The sequence below is a fragment of the Neopsephotus bourkii genome, unplaced genomic scaffold (genome assembly GCF_033783945.1).
Source record: "Neopsephotus bourkii isolate Nb327-2 ecotype Australia unplaced genomic scaffold, CSIRO-AGI_Nbou_v1 NB_915, whole genome shotgun sequence".
NCBI lineage: Eukaryota > Metazoa > Chordata > Aves > Psittaciformes > Psittacidae > Neopsephotus > Neopsephotus bourkii.
In genome coordinates, this window is record NW_026901409.1 from 74,617 (window position 1) to 99,616 (window position 25,000).

At 41.5% G+C, this 25,000-nt stretch overlaps 1 protein-coding gene across 1 annotated transcript in view; it reads left to right on the top strand.

Moving 5' to 3' along the window:
- The first annotated feature begins 7,525 nt into the window (after positions 1-7,525).
- MAP1B (microtubule associated protein 1B) overlaps positions 7,526-25,000 on the top strand; it is a 66,965-nt gene continuing 49,490 nt past the window's right edge. Inside the window, exons 1-2 of the mRNA XM_061357733.1 lie at positions 7,526-7,822; positions 12,601-12,702. Of these exons, the coding sequence (XP_061213717.1) occupies positions 7,645-7,822; positions 12,601-12,702 (280 nt within the window). The 5' untranslated portion in view covers positions 7,526-7,644. The remainder of the gene's footprint in view (positions 7,823-12,600; positions 12,703-25,000) is intronic.

The following is a 25,000-nucleotide window of genomic DNA, read 5'->3' on the forward strand; positions in this document are numbered from 1 at the left end:
TCTTCTCTCACTCTTTCAGAATAACCTAAGCTTACCATCCTCACTAAAATGAGATTTTATAGATTTTTACTGCCATTAGCAATAGAGAACAAATTCAGCTCTTGGAAGATGAGCTGGATTTTATCCTCGTTTATTTATCATCAAAAGAACTGATAATTAAATTCTCAGTGCAAAGTATCACTGTGGATGCATCAGCCCAAAATAACCCAGCTTGGCTTTCAGCATTTATTAGATTCTGGTGTATGTTTTCCTGTTCGTGCTCAGGAAGAAAAAAAGCAAAACAAAACAGAGCTTTAGAAAAGCTTTTAAATGGAAATTTTTGTAGAAGCCACTGGAAAACAGTTCTAATGAAACAAAAATTCTACCAGCTGCCCCTAGTCAGACAGCAGGGCAACACTAAATTGGAGCTAGGTTAGATGCCCCTAATTAGTTCTTGTGCACTTGCTGCTGGTGCAATAGCGCTTGTCCAACTGCAATAGTGGATGGACAGGCCGAGTCACCAGTGACACAATGCAGACATAAGAGGAAGGCAGCGGTCTGTAAACAATCTGGAGAAATTTCTCCTCAAAGACATGGAGTTCAGAGACATCATAATACATTCAGTCTGAAAAATGCTTACTCATGGGAGCATCCCATTGGCTTTTGGACTTGGCACCAGGGCATGTTGGCATTGATTGAAAAGAAGAGCAGCATGGTGCATAGCAATCCTGTGACACGATGCTCTAGCCCTGCTTTGTACAAACAATCCTGTTGATTACAACAGGGGTTTTAGTGCAGTCCCTGTGTGTACGGGAATTTCAGGTGCTCTCTCAGGAGCTGTAACACACAACTCAGAAAATCTAGTCTGTGGTCAGTCAGCTGTGGTAACCTGCACCTCCACAGAAAAGCAGATGAATTTGATAAAGGCTGAAATTAAATTAAAATCATAACAAGTTGTTTGCTCAGTCTTAAAACCCTGGAGGCCATTCATGAGTGCTGTCAGTATTTGTTACCTTCCAGAATTGCCCAGAGGAGAAATGAAAGCTTTTGCAGGGATCTTGAGAGTCAGGGAATGCCAGAGGTCCTAACTGTATGCACAGATGACCATTGCTGCAAGAAAGGATTCTGTTTGTCTGAGGGGATGAAGTGACTTTCTTTGGCCAATGCCCACCTTGAATTACTCTTTGATTTTGCAGGGTTCCAGAATCAACTCTCTTTTTCTCCCCAACTGGTGAATTCCCATCTCACACCTGGGACACTGACTCTCTTGAAGAGAGCACAAAGGAAAAGAAGTCACCAGGTTTAATGTTTGTTTCAATTCCTGCAAGATCTGGCAAACAGGATACTTGACAAAAATCAGGACAATTCTGAGGGATAAATCATGGCAGAACCTTGTCTTTCCCATGTCATGATGCCAGCTTCACAAGGACTCTTGAGGCACTGCTGTGGTGGGACCAATAGAGATTCCCATTAGTGTAAGGCGAACACTAACAGTGACCCCCTGTGTATGATAATGCACAGTGGTGGTGATCTCTGCCCCCTCCTGAACCGAGGGCTGGCAAAACACTCAGCTTGATGCTTTCTCTGGACGACCCTGCTACCTGGTCTCCACTTGAGCCATCCACTGAATTCTGCATTGTGAGCCTTAGTCAGCACATCCCAACCTATTGCAAAACACTGATGACTAGGAATGGCTTATTAAAGAGCAGATAAAGCAGAAAGAAAGTAAAGATCACAGAAAAAACATCCTTAAATCTTCTTTAGTTTGTATCAACCTATTGGACTGCATGGAACAAACAGATAAAAAATAATCAAACAACAAATGGAAGGAAAAAAAAATGAAAAAAAAAACAAACAACCAAACAAACCCAGAATGATGCTACAAAATTGTACCAATAGTAATGGTGCTATTAAGCCACAAAAGAAAGTGCAAGAAGATGGAAAGGAAGCTGACAGTCAGTCTTGTAAGTGCTCTTAATGAAAAAATGTCATGTTTTGAGAGACATGTAAAACGAACATTTCTTCTGTAAGAATATCAAGTTGATACAAATGTAGGCGTTTTTTGTTGTAGTCGAAATGGTTAAAGAGCTGGACTATTGTGTCAGTAAGACTAAATGGTACATCAGTAGAATAACTAAAACCTCTTCAAGTCAATACCAGAGTCACAAATTACTCTTACAGGAATAGGCCACATTTAATTGTTACTTACTGCAAATATTTAGCTGAAATCCATGGTCTCACGGAAAAGAACTAGAATGAAAGGCTCCACCAAGACCCTTGCAGGAATGTAGTTTGCATGCCAAAAAAGAAACCTGGCAAGGGTAAAAAAAAGGAGGTATTACCCTGATCACAGCTATGAAATATGTGAAATTGCATGGCCTTGAAGAGCTGGGCTGTTCCCACTGCAGAACCATGGTCTGCTTGACCTCTGCAATAGGGAGATGGAGGAGCTTCCAATATTTAGAAGCCTGTCAGTGCACTGTGTGAAATAATGCTTGCCTGACTTTTTGCTTCCTATTATCTATGAAGTAGCAATATGCCTTTTCTACTGTAGTGTACTCAAGAGAACATGAGAATGGACCGTTGTAAAATAATAATCAGGTTTAAATTCTACAGAACTGGTAGTATTAGGTAACTTCTGCCAAGCAGCTTTAAATGATTCAGCCTGGGGGGGGGGGGGGGAACAAAAAATGGTGCCCTTTGCTTTAGAGCATCTCCATGTGCTTTTGCCATCAGAGTGGGGAGGATGGAGCAGTGTGTGACTGACAGCACATCAATATTTTTCTCCTCTATGCTTGCAGTGAGTTATGGGACTAACACCTGACACACAAGACAGCTGATTGTCTTCCAGTGGGGCTGTGGAGAGGGTGTACTGCCTGGGCAGGCAGGTTTCAGGCAGCCTGCAGACAAACTGAACATAGGTGCTACAGCAGCCAACACCGCCTTGTGAGAACTCTCAGCTTCCAGCTGCCCCCCCAAATTAGTGTATATATAGCCATTCAAAACCTGTGGCTTGATTTGCACTCCTCTTAAGAGGGAGCTCTAAAAGAGATTTGAAAGGAAACGTGTTGGGACTCTGGACTGCAGGGCTCCTCAGGTTGGTGTGCTAGTAGTAGTAGGTCTGTATGTTCCAGTCTTTCCACAAGAATTAAAAACTTGCAAAACTCACCTCCTGAAACACGAAGTAGATGATATTATCAACAGATCATTCTTATCTCTCTTGTTCAGAGGGGGTTCAAACTGCTCAAACAAAGCTCAAAACTACTGCCTGATACCAATTCATAGAATCATAGAACAATTACAGTTGGAAAGGACCCTAAGATCATCTAGCTCCAATCCACCTGCCATGGACAGGGACACCTCACACTAAACCATGTCACCCAAGATTCCGTCCAACCTGGTCTCGAACACTGCCAGGGATGGAGCATTCACAACTTCCTTGGGAAACCTGTTCCTGGTAGAATCATAGAATTCACATTGTCTTGCCATTATTTTTGCTGCTGCTGTTTCAACTATACGGCATTGCTGTAAAATGTGTGTCATTGCTTTCAATGTTTTTACTGTCATTTATTGCTGAATTTCAAGGGTCATTCTAATTAGCAAACAGGATCTAATTACTTAACACTGCTTTATTATCTCTCCAACAGTGGAGAAGCAATCATTCTATTTTTATGCAAAACTATGTGTTTTTTCATAGTGAAGTTTATTCAAAATTATTGATTTCTGATTTGCCTTTTCTAATAGTCAAGAGGAAATGCTTTTTCTTTTCATTTGTCACTGAAATTAAATAAAGTATTTTTCCTATTTTTACTTCTAACTTCTTCTGCCACTGAACAGATAGAGGAAAATTACTTTGATAAAAAATAATTAACTTTTTCCACTTGGAGCTAATACAAAATGTTACTTGGTGTGATTTTTCTCTCGCTTCAAGAGCGAAAGTTGAAAGTGGGAGAAAATGTTACTTTTAAAAGCAATAGTGTTGCTTTCCTCACCTCTTTTTTTTTTTTTTTTTTTTAACTCCCCCTTTTCTGTGGGAACTGAACACAGCTCTTGGCAACCTACTTTAGGTGGCCCTGCTTGAGCAGAGTGACTAGGATAGATGACCTTCAGAGGTCCCTTCCAACCTGATTCTGAGATTCTGTCACCTCCTGTATTGGCTGGCACAGCTTCATCTCCAAAATACGTTCGGCCTTAACTGCCTTTTCTTATGAAAACCTACCCTCTTTAGGAACTTGCTTAATGACACATTGTGCAGTCCTCAGATTGGTGTTTCTCTCAGTGAAAAGAGTTCTAAGCCACCTCACTTTCAGTAAGGTTCTTAACTAGTTAATGCACGTGAATATGTGACATTTGTCCTTGGATGAAGGGGCCAGCCTAAGGGTTTGTGCATAAATGAAACCTCATTTAAAACCTGAAAAGAGGAGTTGGATATACCCTGAATATTAGTGGGTAACAAGCAGCACACACCACCAAGAAGGTTGTTCTAGTTTTAGACATCAAACACTTAATTTAAAACTGCCTGTTTACTCTAAAAAATTCCAGCACTGCAAGAAAAATACAGTTTTGCATGTAATGTTCAGCTGTATTCAGTTCGGGAACACCAATTTGATATTGGACAGTATGTCCAAAAGGAACAAAACCAAAACAAAGCAAACAAAAGCCAGGCACCAGTGGGTATCAATCATCATCTCTTTAAAAGAGCAAGCCATATGCCACAGCCCACTTGAGTTTTGAGTTTTCCTTCTGTTGAAGTGGCTTATCTGTGTGATGTGGCTGCAGCTAGGAAGCTGGTATCACTTTTGGACAGTAAGAGTCACATGGCCCTGAGTCAGCTTTGTACAGTGCATGTCAACATTTTGCTCAGCAGTGCATCTGTTGGTATGCTCCATATTACAGCATATAAATGGGTTTCCAGATAGGGAAGGATGATGACAAACAAAACTACCTGAGCACAATACTGACAGGGCAAGTCACAGCACGAACACTGACCACAGAGCTGGGAACCAGCAGCTTCCTTAGAGACATATCCCGGAGGTTAAAGCATCTTTTCTTGTCTAACTTCCATCTCAGATGAAGTGCCATATGCTTGTGAGCAGATAAGCACAGAGGTCTACATCCCTTGAATGGTTCAGCAGACCATTTTCTCCCAAAGGCAGCCTCATGTCCTTAAGGTTTGAATGACATGTCTCCCATCACAAGACTGTAAAAATTCACCTTTTATCGTATCATGTTGTAGGTGCATATTACTGTACATCACAACATAAAATAGAGGACTACCTCAGCAGGCTATTTCAAACATACCTGTATCACCTAGCTGTATGTAAGAATCATCTTTGTTGATAAAATTCATTCTTTTCACCTCTTTTCACATTCACAGGCATTTTTCCAGTTATGTATATCTTGTATTTTTCTTAAATAAAGCACTAAAAAGCAAATATAATGCTTTTTGTTGTTGTTTGCTTGTTTGTTTGTGGTTTTTTTGTACTGTTGTGTATGTCCCAGAGTAATGCATTTAACCTAAGGTGTTTGTGAGGCAAGTAATTGTTTACCTTCATGTCCGGGAACCAATCTGTTCTGCAACTAGTTAGCAAGTCACTTTGGCAAGCCCCTTCCATGCTCCAGAGGCCAGCTGTTCTTGTTGGTGACTGAAAAAAAAGGCATATCCCAAAGCTACATATTGCAGTGATTGAAGCCAAAAGCTGGCTTTCTCCAGTGGCTACCATGTGACAAGTCTTGAAATCATGTATAATTTGAATACAATATTAGGGTGGGGGGTTATACAGGACATGGCCACAGGGGTTGGACATTATTTCTAGGTAGACATCTAAACTAGCCCATGCAAACTGCCAGGATCAGCAAGGAAACACCAGATTCACAGTTCGGCTCAGATGAACAGGGGTACCCAAAAAGCAACACTGTGAATACCTTGTGAACTTTGGAAGAACTGCTGCTAGTTCTTCTGCACCCATGCCATTGCATTTGTTTCATCAGCAGTGACAGCTCTAGTGAAGAATGAGCACCATTGCTCTTTACCACCATGTCATCTCAGCCACCTGACGTGGCTATAAAAATACTTGCCTGCACCCAACCTTCAGACTAATTGGAGCTCAGAAAAACAGGCTACTTTGAATGCAACATCCAAACACACCATGACATATTAGCCAAGGCTTTCAGTGTTTTTATCTGCATTTATGCAGAGGAACTATTTATATTAAAAACACTAGATGCTATAGGCTGATGAAATGTTATGGACCAGCACCTACAACAATGACATATCAATCTTTGTGGGTGCCTCCAGGCAAGTGAGACAAATAACAGTAGTGACAACCTGAAATGCATGTTAATTAGAACGAATCCAGTATGTCCTAGAACAAAGTACATATGCTAAGAAACAGAACTGATGTATTAGTTCATCCAGGCAAGCACTCTGTGTTTCTGAGCAGCCGGCAGTGAATTTGCGCAGTCAGTACTGGAAGGAGCTGCACACAAAGGAAGTGTCTTCTCAGTCAGGGACAGAGGTTATCTTAAAAAACAGGCTATGAAAGCTTATATCCTTTCCTAGGTCACAGTGAGATTTCTCCCACACCACTTCAGTCACAAAAATAAGAGGCTTAGTGTAAACTAGTGCCTTGCTTCTGTCAGTAAAGTGAGAGGAACATCTCAGAGGCTGATTGATCTGACTCTCCATTTTGAAGAGGATAAAACAGGAAATGATTTGAGTTTACCTCTAGAATGGGTCTCAGTGATTATTGGGGAGCAGATGTCTAACTTTTAAGTGGAGAGGAAGGAAACTTTAGTTTTCGTAATTGCAGGTGCTTTCCAATACCATTGCTCCCTGGAGTTGCTTGAGCCTGGTCAAAATTAGTCCTTTGAACTCCTGAAGCTTTAAGAGGATGGGTTTCAGCAGCTTGTCCACAACCTGTGCTTTTCTGCTCTAAGTCATATAACCAGGGGCCTTGAACATGTGCAGAAAGGCTGTGTTTGAAGCATCTTAGTAAGTGAACTGCTTTCAAATGTAAGAAGGTAGCAAGAATATTTTGGGGGGGAACTGAGGCAAAATACTGCTCAACTATGCTACAGTTCGATGCAGGAGACAGGACCCACAGACTTGGCCAGTAGAACTGCTTTTTCACGCGTCGGCGCCAGCGGTGCAGCTGCAGCCCCTGTGCCGGCTTTCCCGGACGAGCCCCCCAGGTTTGGCAAGGCATCACCTGCAGCTCCTCGGGGCTGGGACCGCGAGAGGGCCCAGGGAGCCGAGACAGCAGAGCCAGACACTGCGGTGATCAGCCCGGCAGGGTGACGCCCGGGAGGTGGCGAGAGCAAAGGACGAGGTACAGTTTAGGGGCGCGGGTCCTGTCCCAGCAGGGCACCCCGTGGCACCCCCTCGGGGTTGTTCGTCCCCCGCGTCCTTCCTGCTTCCGGGGGCCGCCGCGGGCAGGATTTGCCGCAGATGACATCAGCTGTGGATGCTGGAAAGGCGGCGGCGGCGGCGCGGGGATGCGCCGGCTCCCCCCCCTTCCTCCTCCTCCTCCTCCTCGCCAGGTCCCTGCCCTGCACCGTCTCCGTATAAAAGCGCCACCGCCTCCCCACCCACCCTCACTCGTTCCCTGCCGCCTGCGGAGCCGCCTTCTCCTCTCAGCGCCCCGGAGCCGCGGGGCGGAGGCGATGGCCACCGTAGTGGTGGAAGTGGACTCGGAGCCCTCCTGCAGCATACCCAATCCCACCTCTCCCTCACCCAGCCTCTCTCACCGCTTCCTCGACAGCAAGTTCTACCTGCTGGTGGTCATCGGAGAGCTGGTGACCGAGGAGCACCTGCGGCGGGCTATCGCCAACATCGACCGAGGTGAGGCGGCTGGGAGCGGTCACGCCGCAGGCAGCGCCGCGGCACCCCTCCTGCCAGCGCTTCCCCCTCCTTGGCCGCGCCCGGGGCTCGCCCCACACCCCACCGACCCCTGCAAGGCACCGACGCGCCAGTCGCCAAGCCGTGGTCTCCGGCTCTTTATTCCCCGGGGTCCCGCCGCAGAACCCCTCTCTCCCAGCTCCATCCCTCCCCGGTGGGGTGCGGGCGCTGCGGAGAACGGCTGCAGGCAGGGCCCCGCTCCGCTCCGCTGCCGCCCTTGGGGGGACCCGCACTGGGCTGGTAGCAGCGACCCCCAAGCCATTGTCGGGTGGAGGGGCTGGGGCGGGAGCCCGCTGCCGCCGCCGATCCCATCTGCTCGGAGACGCGGGCGGGTGGGCGTGGCGCGGTCCGCACTGCGGTCCCTATGGCAGCCCGGAGCGGACAAAGGGCGGTGAGCGCGGCTGGGGATGGGATGGATGGGGGCGGGATGGGACTGGACTGGACTGAATTGAACTGAACTGGACTGGGCTGGGCTGGGTTGGGCTTGGGGGGGGGGAGTGCTGCTGCCCGCAATCCCGATCCCCCGGCGGCATTAGGGGCGTTTTCCTTCTCGGCGGCAAAGGCTGCCCGTGCGAGAGCGCGGCCGCGCCTTTGTGTCCAACTTTGGGCGGTGAGACTTCTCTTGGCTGGAGGGTTTTCCTGGACCCGAGCTTTATAAAAGCATACATTTCAATAAAGAAAAACCATATGAGTAACACGGCTAACACCTGAGTGCTCAGCGTCGTTATTGTCTGGTTATAGGAGACTTTGACTTGCTGTTCATTTGTCCTTTTCTTAAGACGGCAATATGGGATGATATGGCAAGTGAAAAGACAGTTTTACAAGTTCTCAGTGTGGTTTCTAATACAATAGATTGCGGTGTACATGCGGGGGGGGGGGGGATACGGGGTGGGGGTGGTGGATGGGAAGCCCCGTTGCAGTACTAGTGGTATGAAGCACAAAGAAAATTATTACCAGACCACACAGTTTGTTAAACCCAATTGGTACCTGATTTTGTATAATATATCTTGTTCTGGGCTGGTGAAAACGAAGATTTCAGAAACCTGCCATTGTTACAGGGAGGAAGAGATCCTGTAACCGAGAATTGATATCAGCCTTGTCATGTAGGTGTGGTTCAGCAGTCCAGCTAGGACTTCGTTTGTCTCTGTTGTTGCTTTCTCAAGCATTGTTGCTTTTGTTTGCTATTTGTCTTGATTCTTTTTCATGACTATCTGTGGTAAAGGGCTTATTCTTCACAGCTGACCAGCTTCACTGTGACCTGTTCATCTTTATTGCTACCATTGTCTCCTAGGGAGAATTACTGAGGCAGATGCTTTGTCATTCAGAACCTCTTCAGCATTGCACTTTCTAATTCTATCTAATTTTCAGTTGTGCCAGAAGTGAACTGGCTGCATATTCATAAAATTATTGAAAATTATAAAGCAAATGGATATAACTTCTGTCCTCAAGACAGAAGTCATTCTTCCTCTGAAAAAAATGCTCTTCAGTCTCTTCTTTACACTTCTATTGTACAGTTGTTGCTGCATAGCTCTGCTGCTACCTCCTGCCACTGAGCATCTTATAGTTTTAGATGTTCAGGGGAAAAGCTCTGGTCTTTTTAGTCATCTTTTTGGATTAGAAGTCACCTTGCTCCTCCTAGTGTCAGAAGATCTGATTGAGATTTTGCCTGCTAGGAAAAAAAACCCTTGATCAGATTTTGAGGTACATTGTTCTGGATGAGTACACTTGGAGTCTGAAGCTCAGTCTGTGAGCCAAATAAGGGCTCAACCTCTCTTTCTTTGGGAAGTGTGCTGTAGTTTGGAAGAAAATGTTTCTTTCAACCTTTATTTTCCACAGAGCCTTAAATGCATTTTGGGTTCTAGATAACTCTGCCTCACTGTCTTCTCTGGTACATCTCCTGAGTACCATCACTGGAAATTGTGGATACATGCACCAAACTGCAGAGCAACGCGTCAAAGAAAACATCTGCTGATAACACATCAGTGGCGTGATGCTACGCAACCTGCTGGAATGTAGAGTCATCTCTTAATAGATAATGAAGAGGGAATGGTGTGGCAAGATGCATTTTCAGTAATTACATTTGGGTTGTGACTTTGCTAAGGAGGCAGTCCTCTGACCCGCCATTCAGCAAAAAAGAAGAGAGAAGTGAAGAGAAGCCTTCAAGAGTTTTCCACTAATATGGCAGATGCTACTGGGTGTGCCCTGCCTGCTGTCTGATTAGTCCTATGCCTAGTGGCATTACACTCCTAAGACTGCAGAAAGAAAGCAACAGCTCCAGTTCAGCCATGCTTCCGTAGTTACGTCCATGCTGTTAATGATCTAAATCATTGGATTGACCTTGGATTTTGGTTCCAGATTTACACCTGTTCTACCCAAACCTGATTTGATTATATAATGTATATAATACATTATGCTCTTTTATAATATACATACATAATCTTTGCATCTAGACTGCTGAATCATGCAGCTGCAGATTTGGGATATTCTATCCAAATCCCAGTTTTAGCTTCTAGGACGACTTTGTGCCTGGAGTGTCTAGGGTTTTTTTTTTGTTTGTTTTTTTTTTTCCTATTATTTTGCATCCTGTATTTTGGACACTGCCTTGCTCAGCAGTCTTTACTATTCCTTCTCCAAATCTTATCCCTACAGCAAATTTGGATTCACGACAAAAGCAGCTAAGGATGGTGGACATGCGCTATAATTAGCAGCATTGCTGAATCATAGTTCCTGCTGCTTAACTGACCTCCAGCAGGCTTTGTAGTCTCCCTGCACAAGCTTGCTGTCAGAGGCTAGTGAGCTGCTTGTCTTCAAGATTCTTGAAGTTCGGCACTCATTCATTCAATGTACTTCAGCTTCAAGATTGATGGTGGTTTACTAGTCACAGTTCTCGTATGCATTGTACATGTGTGGTATTATATCATCTTTACTTTCTTGCTCTCAAATATTCTAACACCTGGAAAACATTAAAGCCTGCTGAGCTGTATTTGTCTGCCAAAACTACGCCCCAGAAATGCACCATATGGCCAAGGTATTTTTGAGAAATGGAAATAAGGAGACATGCAGAAAAGACTTGCAGCTTATGCCTCAGAACAATGATGCATCACTCAGGAAGTGGAGGTGGCTGGTTATGGCTCAGATATTTTTCTCTTGAGTGGTTATGAAACAGGCAATACTGTATTTCCAAATTTATTTAAGTTACAAATGGCAGTTACTAAATAACTGGTAGCATATTTCAGTAGTAATTGTGTTTCTAACTGGACTGGGATGCTGACAACAAAAAGCCCTGGATGAATTCTTCCTGAAGAGGCTTCAGGCTCTTGAAATATAGATGTTCATACTTGCATGGGGAACCTATCCAGAGCTGCAATGGCACTGCAGAACTGGTTTCTCTGCGCTTTCTCTTCTTTCTCCTGCTCATCCTTCAACCCTACAACACAGTTTCAGCCATTGAGAGCCATGACATTTCTGCTGCCTTGAAAGAGAATGTATCAAGGGAGATGGTGTTGACAGTACCACTCACAGCCCTAAATCCTGACAAAGGTACCAGCAGAAGCGACAGTGCTAACCTCATGGTGAGGGGATGGCCTCACACCTCTTCAGGTGTCTCTTCACCAACCTTTGAAGTGATTTAACTCAACAATTTAATGCAAAGGCATAGTCAGGCATGTGGGGAGGGGCTACCAGAAACTTCCTCACCCGCAGTCACTTCTGTGTTTGCCAGGTTATTTGTCTGAGTCTAATGATATTCCTTTAGGAAAAAAAAGTAATGTTGGTGTTCAAAATTGCAGCAGTGCCTGGACTTACCTGTACTGCAACTGCCTGCTCACTATTTTTCAAAACAGAGTTTTTCAGAACAATTTCAAAACAAGAAGATTATTGAAAAGTGTTAAACATGTTCTTTCCTTTTGTTGGGGGAGGTTGTGTAGGTTGGGTTTCTTTTTTGGTGGTTTGGGTTTTTTTGTCATCAAAATCTTGTGGAAAGAATAATAAATTTGTCTTTTAACTTCAAAGTTGTTTTTTGTTTTGTTTTTTTTTTTTTCTCTAGTCAGATTTCAATCCTTTTTTGATCATGCGTCAAGTATTTAACTTTCTAAGTAGCTGGGGGGGGAACAGAGAATAGAAATGTTCTGTATAGTTTTTAAAAGAAAAAAGATCAAGCATAGCATTTTTAAATCTCAAAATCAGAATTTTGATACTTCATAAATTAAAGATTACTTAAATTTTAATTTAAAATACTGGGTGCTCCAGAGCTTTCAAATGAGGAATTCAACAATTTAATGCTTTGCATTTAAATATTAATTTACAACATTCTATGTGATGTTTTTTTTTTTTTTCGGAGGAGCAAGTACAGTGGTCCTGCAATATGACTTAAGTGTCCTTCAAGTGGTCCACTCTTTCAGTTTTGTAAATCAGTTTTGGGCATTGCTATTTTAAAGTGAAGTGGGGGACATCATGTGGCTACTAGGATGTGGGACAAGCAGTCCTAAAGATGGGGCTGTGAAGATCATCACCCTCTGGAAGGCAGATTCCTCTTGCTTGTGACTGATTCCTGTGCAGAGTGCTACTTCTGAGCACTCAGCACTTTCCAAAAAATAGCTATGAGCCTTGAAAGGGAGAGAAGCTGATTTTGCAATTTAAAAATATGCAAATAGCATGAATGCAAATGGGGAATCACTCAGTTAAAACTCCAAAAACAGTGTGCGTTGTATTTTGAATTTTAGGAATCCGATCATGGGACACAAACTTGGTTGAATGCAACTTGGACCAAGAACTGAAACTTTTTGTGTCTCGCCATTCAGCTCGATTCTCCCCTGAAGTTCGAGGTGAGGTTTTGGGAAGTGTTTGACAAATGTTAGTGGGTGTTGGTTTTTTTTTTTGTTTTGTTTTGGTTTCTGTTTTGTTTGGTTTCTTTCTTTTCTGTAACTATTGAATTAATAAATACTTTGGAATTGTATAGCCCACTTTCATCTGGGAGAAGCTGAGGGGTGGAGGGCCTACCTTGACTCACAGGAACATTCTTTGGCTGGTAGGAGGAAATGAGAAATTTACAGGGCTCATAAGACTAATTTTCTTTTGCTGCTTTTTCTTGAAGCCTATCCTTACTTTAGAGGATTCACACAATAAAGCAAAACAAAACAAAACAAAATCCAATTTTGTGAAGTGTAAAATTGACTGTGTTCTGGTTGCATGGGAATCAAGTGTTTGGTAAGTTTTCTAACATCTCATTACTTTAACACAAATGTTGAGTGAGCATAGGTGGACTTGATCACAGTTTTCACATAAAAACATATAACCTCAAAAAAGAAGAGGTTGTATTCATTGAAATCATTGTGGTCACGTGCACATTACTAGTACAGTTTAGTACTGATGAGTATTATAACAGATGCTCCTGAAGATAGTACTTAACTGTGGTGAAAAGGGGCTATGAAATGCTGTATTACGCTGGGGGTCAGTTTTTATACACTGTTGATAATGAGACCCTGATGTTTCCCTATCATGACAGCATTGACCTAATGGTTTTGAATAATGTGCCGAAATGTCTTGTGTAACTAATTCTTCCTCTTTCAGCATAGGTTATAGCAGTTTTTGCTATATCTTCCCATATCTTTAGAGAGTAAAACATTGCCAGAGGTAAGAAAAAAAAGAAACAAACAAAAAACTCTACAGTTCTCCTGTTTTGAAAACCAACAGAACCAATGTAACAATACACAGTGTGAAGATTTAGTTAAGGGATGTAGCTCCTGATAGACATAGAAGTAAACTCAGGCCTAGTATACATGTTTTTCATTTCAGTTGACATGTCATGAAGCCAATTCAACTTCTCAGTGACATTAGTTGCTTTGTTTTACAGAGAAGGTAGATAATGGTAAGTCAAATTAGCAGAATATATCTGTGAGGAAAGCAAGATGCAGTGCATTTTTAACATGTATGTGTTTTACTTAAACTTCACGGAGTAAAAGGATCCTGACCTTCTCCTTCAGCAAAAATATTCCAGCATGTCTCGTTTAGATGATACATCCTAACACCATTGCTTGAATTAAAGTAAAACAAATACTCAGCTTTCATATGGTAAATAAAATAAGATTATGAATCCCTTTTTTGCAACAGAATGACTATAGAATCCTCCAGGATTTTTTCTCTATGAATTGTATTTTGGTTTGATTCTTTTTTTCTTGTTTGTCTAGACTTGCCTGTTTAGTCATTGTGTTGAATTACAGCTTAATTGCATGAGACTGGGATTCATCGATATCTCTGTGACAAGCAATAATGAATGTGTTTTTCACCACTGCTCAATCTTCAAACAATAAACTGCCAACATCCATGTTGAAAAAGCATTGAGGGAGCCTGAAACTTGGATAAAGGGAAGATCAGGAAAAAAGCTGGCCCTCTTGACTAATTTCTTTTCTAAAATTCTATGGGGAAGCCCAACAGCACCTCCAGAATCCCACTGCCCAGATCAGAGGGTCATCTATTTTGGTTTCTTTCTGTGGTTCTCTGATGCTGAATCTGCATGAGGCTCCCTTGATCATCTCTAATGTTCGACAGAGAGAAGGGGGTTTTGATGCCATTAATAAAACCTCAGAATGTTTGACTTCTGTTACAACACCCAAATATTGAATATTTAAGCAGTGAGATGGTCAATGTTTGTACAAAAGAGATGATTGTGAGTAGTATTCCCTTATGGTCCCAAACTCAGAAATTCTGCAGCATTTAGGTAACTAGGTGACTTTTTGTCCAAGGAAAATATTCATCCAAGGTGGTGGGGATGTAATTAAACAGCCTTTTTCCCAGTCCTTTGAAAATGAACTCTTTGTGCAACTTACAAAGATAGAGACAGTTTGCTTTTGAAGAAGGGTTAGAGTCATCTAGTATGTCTCCTGAGCTCCTCGTATAGTTAGGTCTGACTGCTGACTGAAGCCTGTTTGATTATGATGTTTAATTATGGTAATTGCAGTGCTGGCTCAGTACATGGTTGTGTGCTTCTCAGAGTAGCTCAAGTATATGCACAACAGCAATGTGAAGAGTAGGATGATTTCTCAAAGAGGAAGCTTGGAGGAAGTGGGACCAAACCTGTCCCCATGCCATGTGCCTGCAGCGTCAAAAGAGAAGCATGTGAGAGAATATCTGTCAAAGCATTAATGTTTTTTCAGTTGAGGAATTTAAGGTCTAGTCCTTCTCCCTGTGTAGTGAAAGACAGTGTACATATTGATACTGAAGGGACCATCCCAGCATTCTTTTTGTGCTCTTTTTAAGGGAATGGATTGTCACAGTGGTTTTATGCATCTTATATTCAGCTGCTGGGCAACTTACAGATGACTTGTAATTCCTGAAAAATAAGATTCAGAATGGAAATGCCAGCAGTTCTTTTCTGATACCTTGTAAAGCAGCTGAGTTAGCAGACTCTTTAGTAATACCACATTTTGCAGAAAAGTTGGGTGCTGGTGAAAAAAAATGAGTAACAGAGCTTATCAGCTGGTTGCCACGACAACTAGCAACATGACTTAAAATGGGCACTCCAGTGCTTGCCTCTGTTCTCTGCTATGTACTGATAACTTCCATCTTATGTTAATATCACAAGGATGAAGGTTCAAACAGTGAGTTGTAACATGTGCATGGTGGAAAAGGAACTGTGTGTTGGATGGAGAGGCAGAGCAAGTAGAGACTTGGGAAGAGCTCTGTTGAAATTGCAGCTGTATCTGAAGCTGCAGCTGTACCTACCAATCTTAATTAAAGTTTCAGCTGCATAAAGCAGCTTCATAAAAGACCAAGTAAATGGGTTTTGCAGTAGAGAAGGGTGAAGCTGTTGAGGGCCTTTCTGCGAGACACCTTCTGGTTTGTCCTTCAGCTTCCTCCTGGGGCCACTTGACTGTTGCATTGGTGTGTATTCAAGCCCTTGCCTAGACTAAATCTACTTTATTTAAATAGCTGTTTGGTAGTTAGTCACCCCTACCCTTCTAAAAGATACCCCCTAAACAATGCACGGTGACTACTTTGTTCTGTTCTTATGAAGAACATGTGTCTGTTGAAGACACATTTCCTATCTGAGCAGTACCAGGAGGTCTCCTGTTGCCCCTAAATCAGCAGTTGGTGACTGTACTGTCTTGAGTTCTTCCTTATGTGTGCCCAAGACTTTATTTCCTCCAGCCTGCCTGTGGCCAGGGGGGACCTTGGCAAAATGCAAAATGTTTGGTGTCCATGCCACCTACAGCCACCTACATCTGCAGCAGCAGTTGGCTTACCTACTTCAGGCTTCCTAAAGGAGGTCTTTGTTCTCTGAAATGGTCATGAACCCCCAAAAGCCCTAACAGTTTTCATTCTGGAAGTTCCCATTTCAAAAGTTACTGTTTAGAACTGTTAGTATCCTGTGGAGAATTTTGGGGTCTGGGAATTCTGGTTGTTAAGGCTCACCCAAGATCCAAACCCAGTTAATATCACACCTAGTAGCTTGCAATGTGAGCTTGTGGAGTTGCTGATAAAACCCTAAAGGGCATGGATTTACTGCTGTCCTACTGGAAACCAGTTAATCAAAATTTGTGAAGTAAGAGGGCATAGATTTTTGAGCAAAATCTATCAGTTAAAATGAAAGAAAAAGATCCAAGAAGTCAAGACTGTATTTCTCAGCTGGTGTCAGAGCACCATCATTAACTGCCTTGGAGTTCAATTCACGTAAAATCTGAAGTAGTCTAGTATATGCATTTAGGAACATCCTATAAATGTAATTTTTCAGCTATTAGAGACTATGATAGTTGAAATAGTTATTGAGTCATTTTAGCTCACTGGAGAAGTTAATTTTAGTTGGCTACCAGACTTATTTTCTGTCTTGAAGTATTCATGCCTTGGAAGAAAGAAAATGGAGGCAGACTAGGACTTAAACAGGGAATTGAGCTGACTCAGGCTGCTGCAACAGTGAATGGTATCCCTGCAGGATGCTGCTGCCATCAGTTCGGGGCTGGAGTGTTGGGGCCACCCAGCAGAGCAAGGCTGGGGATCTTCCATGTCCCTGCAGGGAACAATTGTCTTGGGGGCACACACCCAGCTCTCATCCACTTGCCAGCTTTTTTTTGTGGGATATATTAGGATTTTGGTGGCTCAGGAAAGAGTTACAGTGCAACAGCCTACATATTCGGATACATGAATTGTCAAAGCTTTCCTTTCTTAGTACTAATCAAAATTCCAGAGATGGGCTAATAAGTGACTTTTTCTTCAGTGAATAAATTGTTGCACTTATGTGACAATCATTCTGGCACTGACTTCCATTTCTGCTTTTTTAGGAGTGATCTCGAAGAAAATTAGCATGAATTTACATTGCTGCCAAAACACCAGTACCTGCTGATGCTAAAATGTTAGCATGAATCAGCAAAATGACTGAGAGGTTATTTTTAAATGCCTTTCATCACAAGTACATACAATAACTTCAGTGGCCTTAGAATAGCCCTTGTTTTATGAGAACAAGCTTTTGGCTTGTGTGAGGCAGCTACCAGAGGAATGGGATTAAGTTAGCTGTGAATAATGATAGAATTTAAACTCTGTTATGAAATTTGAATCCCCATTCCTCTTTAATTCAGCATACATAATGATATATTCCCAAGGTTATTTCGTTAAAGGTTACTTAACAAAACCTTACAGAATTATAATCCTTAATTTTCTCTTATGATACTTCAATCTTTCTTTTCTAATATTTTGTCTGTGTGGGACATTTAAACTGAAGATTTACACAGTATTTGCCCATTACTATTTACAGATGACTTATTTCTCATCTCTTCCATCATGGATTTATAATAAATGTGTAACCAGAACATCATTGCCACTTTTTCATCTACTTTCTGGTTGTAATCGACAACCTTTTTCTCAGATGTCAGTTTTTCTTAACTTTGCCAAGACTAATTTTTTTTTCACTTGCCTGGAATTTCTGCTACTTTTAAAGATTTATCAGGGAAGGACTGGAATTCCCTGGTTCGCTGTAGGTGTGAGGAAATTGGCGTCATGAAAACTGTCCCAGATGCATGGGACAGACAAAACAAATTAGTTAAAAATTAAAACAGAGAAGAAGGAAGCCTTGCTTTCATCTTTTTATGGTTAAGTCATTTTTTGCTGGCACCATCACTGAACTGGGAAATAAATATGGGATGAAGTCTGACAGAATCTTGACAAGTGAGCCCAACTAGAGCAGGCTTGCTTCTGATCTTGGGGCCTTGAAACATTCAGTGCACATTCTGGCATGGGTATTATGGCCATCCAGTATGGTTTCTGAACCTCAGGCTGTGCCTTTGGTCTTCCAAAACCTGCATGGAGTTTAGACAAGCTGAAAAAAAAGTAATAAAGAATTATTTTCTATGTGACCAGTACTTTAAGTAGATGTAGTAGACAATGTATTCAAGAGTATCTCTGGATAGGATTTTATGCTTGTCACAAGCTAATGATTTAATGGCATTACTCATAATCGTTTGTCTAACACTACTGAATTTTTAAAACTTATCAGTAGCTGCAAAGTTCAGATTCTAAAAGTTCATTAGAACTGGAGGATTTAAATATTTTTCAATACTAATTAGGTTTTCATACATTTAACGTTTCCTAGCAACCTCATAAATTTTAATCTTCCTGACCACTTCTTTAATAATGCTATTACAGAATACTATTTTTTTTACGTTTCAATCTACTATATATAAACAAGCTTGAAATTGTGTCATTTTGGTTGTTTGGTTTTGGTGGTTTTTGTTTGTGTTTTTTATTGTGTCCTGCAACTTGAATTGCTGGATCAAGTGAAAAACATAACACCTTTCAACATAACACATGGAAGACATGGAAGTCATCAAAAAGAAATCCAAATGGAGATGGTGTACTATTTAAGTGATTAATTCTTAAAATAAAGGTGGGCCCCTTTGATCATAACAGTGTCTCAACTGCATAAATAGTTTGGCTGCAGCAATCATATTCCTGAACTGTCCCTAGTGGGAATAGTGCTCTGCACCTAACAACCCTCTATACCTATTAAAGCCTATAATTACAACCAGAACTACAATTTCTCTCTAGCTTTGGTGGGATGATGTCATTGTATGTCAAATAGGGGATTATCATGTGGAGGAAGACTTTGCCAACATTCTCATTCTGAGTTGAATGGCAAGATCTGATAGTATTAATTTGTTATGAGGAGCTATTGAGTGGGGGAAACTCACTTACTGGGCTATCATTTCCAGACAGTAATCACAGGAAGGAGAAGATGCAAAGCATTCAGATTTCCTTAAACAGTATAGGCTTACTACTGAGTCCATTGAACAGTATGATGCCATTGTGCATTAGAGCCATACTTACATAAAAAGGTGCAATTTTGACTTCTGGATCGTCTCAGGGCCTGTGTGCTCCCTTTGTGATTAAATTGGTTTAAACTGAAAGCAAATTCTAGGCCAAGGAATCAGTTTTTTTGCAGAGAATCTGGAAGAGACTTAAAGATTTACTGTATTTTAGATGTCTTCTACTACTTTTTAGTTTCACAGAGCATGTTAGGTGTTTGCAGAGTTGATGCCAATCTATCAGTCCATTCCTAACTTGAGTGTTTTTCCCTTAAAATGTTGGAGGCATCTGGGAATCTATGAAATTAACTGTCCTCCTGTGCTTTTTGGGCTTGGAGAATCTAATGAGTGTTCAACACAATGTCTGCTGCTTTCCAGGGGTGTAGTAGATAGTATTCCAAGTTCAGCCCAGGGCAATGTTCAGGTCCTGGCTTAGTAGCAGTTTTTCCCTTCTTGTCTTGTAGTCACAAACAAACAGGGATGACTTTAAGAGAAGGGGCCACTTTGAAAGCTTTTTTTCAGTATTGGGAGTGAAAGAGTTGTGGTGCAAGGCGGCTCTATGTAGAGCTATCTACCAGCTTCAGGTGAGCTGGTACCCCTACCCATGATGGTGCAGCCCCATGCAGGTGCAGTTCCAGACTTCACTCCCTCGGAGCAGAATGATCTCATCAGTGATGGGCCTCTCAAAAGACCATCAGGAGATCTCATCACATCAGTATTTAGCTTCACCACAGCTCTGAGCTGGCAGACTTTACTGCCATGTTTCAGAGACAGCTTGATATGTCTGCAAGGGCGGTTTTTTCATGTACAAAGCGCACAGGCTTTAATCTGTGGCACTGATATCCAAGACTATTTTTCCCATTTTCCTGATTTATCTTTTTGTTTCTTCAGCTTATTTTAAACATTGTGTCCTCCTCCCTTCTGCTTTCCTAAAATGAGTGCAATGCTGAGGCTTGATATTAGCAGATGTTTTCAAGACTACAGAGAAGCCTTTGCTCATCCTAGATTACACATACTTTTTTCTTCCTTTCCCCAGTGCTGATCCTCCTGCAGACTTCCTGTATGTCACAGTAAGCCACGGGAGTTAGGTGGTAAAATGTGAATAGCATCTTGCCGCTACCGGCACTTCCAGGCTTGCTGCCTTTCTTGGAGCCACACCACAGCTAACAATAAAGGAATGTGTACTTTTTTGGGAGACGAGTTCAGAAAAAGCTGTGGTCAGAGAGGGCTCAGCTCAGAAATGATGTTTTGTAGTTTTTCCTTTATATAATTCTGGCTTCCCCTGGTATTAAATATGCTGGAGGCTACTTCTGGCAGTTCCAGGTTTCTGTTGCTCTTCTGGTTGAGCTTTTTGCTATCTCTTTGTCAGTGATTGTTACCTTAACCTAGGCAATGATTAAATTAGATTTAAACCAAAGGATTTGCTGAACCCCCCCAAAGGATACTCCTTGTACTATTCCATGCTTATGACTTACTTGCAAAGATGGCACGCAGACAATATTGGGTCCATGTTAGACCTACTGTTTTTCGTTAGATAATCTAGGTAACCTAGACTAACCAATGATGTTGGCTAGGTGTGGACTGGACACAGTAAGAAAACTTACCAATAATCACTGGGGGAAAAAAAAGATGTTTTTAAACCAGCAGAGATGTAGCCTGTCTGGATCTGCCTTGCCACCATACTATGATGGCAGTTACTGATTTGTAAGTGGGGTTAACAGGACAGATCCTCTCCACTGAGACGGCTTTTTGCAATCAAATCAGAAATTGGCTGTGTAAAGCTTGGAAACATGGTTGCTATAGCTGACGGCACAATAACAAACAGATCCACTGCTGAGTTCGATGCTTTTTCAGATTTTAGTCTCAAAGGTTTATACTCTGAATATTCCCACCAAACCTTTGAAGAACTCTTGAGAATCATTTTTGAGATCCTGTAAAATAAGAGGAACCATAGGAAAGTGCAAGCAATCTCAGTGTTGCAGCTCTATTCGTATTTTCTCATTATCTTGAATGTCTTTAAAATTGTTACTACTATCAAACATTATCCTCTTCCAGTATAAAATTAAGCTATAATAATATACTTCAGGTTCAAAACTCATTTCCATCAAAGTTTCTACATAAATTTCAGCATAATGTCATGCAGTTACAAATACTTGTTTTAAAAAACACTTGGAAATGAGCAAACAAAAAAGAAAAAAATAAACCACAAAAACCCAAACAAACCTCAAACAAACTAACGTGTTTTCTTACCCTTTCCCTTTTTTGGAAGTCATCTGCCATAGAATTATGCTTCCTCGTGCTTTTTTTTTCCAGTAGATGGCATTCTCAATGCCCATACTCGTACTGTGCAGTAAATGAGCACATACAATCTTCTGTACTGTTTTTAGGTCGTAGTACTTAATGTGAGACATATGTTTTCTATTTTGCTCTGACAACTTGCTTGGACTTTAAATTTCAGTAACTTCAGCTCTGTTTACTGTGAAGGATGAAGGAAGAAGCTCATTTACAACTGTAAATGTGCTTGTCAAACTTCAAATCTTACAGTCAACAGAGGGAAAGCGAAGCATAGCTCATGCAAGTGAGAGGTCTCTCAGTTAGAAGACCACAGATAGTGATCATTTATGAAAATGCTTAACTTTACATTAAATCTGCAGAGCCAGCAGGGGGAAAAGAAAGACCCTTATATATGCAGCTATGTTTGTGCATAAATTAACACATGCTGTGGATACAGCTGAGGAAATCAGCCTTACAGATCATGTATACAGATCTGCATTTTCAGGATGTCTCTAACAGACCTGAGCTCCCCCTCTTTTGAAGATGAACTATAACCACACCAAGAAGTACAGCAGTGCCTCCTCTCACATGTTGAATTTAGAGCACAGGATGGAATAAAAGACCTGAGATCTATGCAATTAGACTCCAATTCACTTATCAGGTTTAATGTATCTCACATGTTTTTCCCTGTCTCAGTCTAAGCTATAATTGTGTCTGAAAATACTTGTTCATACAAGTATATTCGCTGTGTGGTCTTTTGCCTTTCTTATGGATAGGAAAAAACCCCAACCTTATGGCTTTCTAAGTGACTGTAGAACGCGTGATATATCCTGAATCAAAAGACCTGAAGTTTAGTCCCTAACTTTTCCCCTCAAGTACATAAAGGCTGACTGTAGCAGTCACACTTAGATGCTGTGGACAGTCTTTGACATGGATTATTCAGTTGCAGGGATGTAATGACATTGATTTATTTTTTTTTTTATTTTTTTTTTCTTGCTTCAGTTTCCCTTTGGGGACTGCTCTGCAAAGTGTGCCAGTAGGGAACCTAGCATCAGTGATTTATGCAGTGTGGACTTCATTAGAATTCAAAATGAGGCTACCAACTCTCTTCAAATAAGCTACCAGCCAGATGTTAGAAAGTAATTACTACAGGGATCACTCAACTTGATTTGAAAATAACACCAAAGATGAAAAGCTGAGATTAGCCATTCACCAATTTGTGTAACTCCTTCAGATCTGAGTTGTGTTTAAAAAACACACATGTGACCACCATTTTATGAAGCTGAATATCTGCACATATCTCTGTGGACAAAATACTTTTGATATATGCAAATACTGGTAAATGGACATTGAAATAATTTTCAGCTGAGCTGACTGTGGGCAAAGTACTAGGGCTCTAAAGGCTGCTGGAAGCAGCTGTCTTTTGCCACTTATGTAAAAAAACCAAACACAAACAACAAAAAACCCCTCTCAAATAACCAAAAACATAGCCAGGATTTTATCTTTAATTGTGATTGCTGCATCACTTTGACAAATTTTGCTTTTAACATGTGTAAATTATGAGTAATATGACTGAAAACAGAAGGGTCCCACCAGACCTACCCTGTTATGTGTTAGGGCAGATTTGAACTGCTGTTGAAGAATTGCAGTTTGTAGATCCCATTTATAAATAGTCGGAGGGAAATGTTTGTGGGGAGCTGGATTCTACATAAAATTAAATGCAGCATTACTGGGTTGCTGTGGCACCACTTGAAATAAAACCCAGCAATTCTCTTCTACAGCTTCCTTGTGAGCTGGGCAGTGCTGGCATTGGCAATAAATCAGCTGACTTCCATTAGACCTAGACATCTATAGGAAGCTGAGTGCTTGTGCAAATCTTAAGCCAAGCTGGTGAAATATTGTCAGCCGTCTCTAATAAAGCTCCATGTCAAGTGGCAGTGAAATGCTTCTAAGTGCAGCCGCGTGTCTGCGGAAATGTGTGCTTTCTAATTACTAAAACATACTCGCTGGTCCTAAATCCAGGATGCTTACAGCGTAAAAGTTAAAATACTATGGGGAGGTGAAGTAAATGGCATTTTGATTACCCTTCTTAGTGAGTGACACAACCTTCAAACCCTGGGGAAGAGAAGTGGCAAGGAGGAGTCTTTTGCATTTTGTCACCTCTGCTGTGCCATCCCCTCTTCTGCACCATGTATATCTCATGGCTGAGGGTTAATTAGAAGACTTTGAGGCTGAAGTTATGGAAGAGAATATAAATTGCATCTGTATGGATTATGATCTGGAGGAGTTCATTAGCATGCAGGCAGAGTGCATGCTCCCAGCCTCTTTTCCCAGAGCTTGTGACTTCCAGGCATTTCCACACTCCAGCAGATCTGTTGTGCCTTATGGGGCTAGCCTGAATTTTCATATTAGCACAGTTTAATTAGGCAAGGAGAGATTGCTGTGTCTCCAGAATGATCTACAGATACGATAGATTAGTATTTATTACAAAGATTCTTTCAAATAAATGTCTGCTCTGTTAGACAGGTTTGCTCACTCAAAGGCCCTAGAGTCATTTAAGAAACAATTAAATCCTCTCTGGTGTGAAGCAGAATACTAAAAAGGATTAATGCTGACAGACCGCGCACTCTCTCCAGTTTCAGCTGTGTTCCTATGCCTTGCTGTTCTCCTCTGATATGTAGGTTTGATAAAGGGAGTTGGGTTCAGGGACAGCTGCCCATCCCTTGCAGCAGTGTAGAGTGTAAGAGAGGATATAAAAAGTGCCACGGTATTGGCTAAAAATGATCAAGCCTAGCAGAAATATGTAACTGTGAGGAATATACAGCCATTATGCTGGGAAGAACTTTGGATAGCTTAATTCCATAACATTTATCCTGGTATCCACATTTGATGTGAAAGATGAGTACGAAGCAGTCTAGTCCTCTAAAGGCTCATGTAACTAGCCAGATTTACAGTGGCCATCCAGGAAATGCCACATGATGAGCTTGCATGGTCAGGTCATTGTTGGTCTTATTTTTTCCTGGTTTCTCCTCCACCTCTGTCAAATTAATTTTAGTGTTCTGTGCAAGAGAAGCAGTTTTCCCCTAGGGAGCAAGTTCGAACAATATGCAAGATCTGCTGGGTTGTGAGGATTTGCAAAGGATCTGTACAGTTAATGAACATTTATCTAAGTTTTATGTAATTTGGACTAATTTACATGGTTGAATTTGCTACTCATGTAGCAAAAAAAGTGTTGTATCTGAAATTTTTTGAAATCAATCAGAATTTTGCTCTTGATCTCAGTGAAGGCAGGTCAACCCCAACGTTATTTATTTGTTCAAATAGTTATTAAATATTTTATTTATTTGTATATTTGTTGTTATTATTTATGCCGTTCTCAACAGGCATGCATTTTTTTCTTAATTTAAGAAAGAATACTTGTGCATTTGCACAGCTTAGAACTATCATCAGGCATGTCAGTTGCTAACATCTAGTAAGAGTTCTCCTCTCAGTGTAACTCCCTCAGAAAATTACATGTGCCAGACTTATGATTCATATGGAAAAAAAAAATAAAATATCA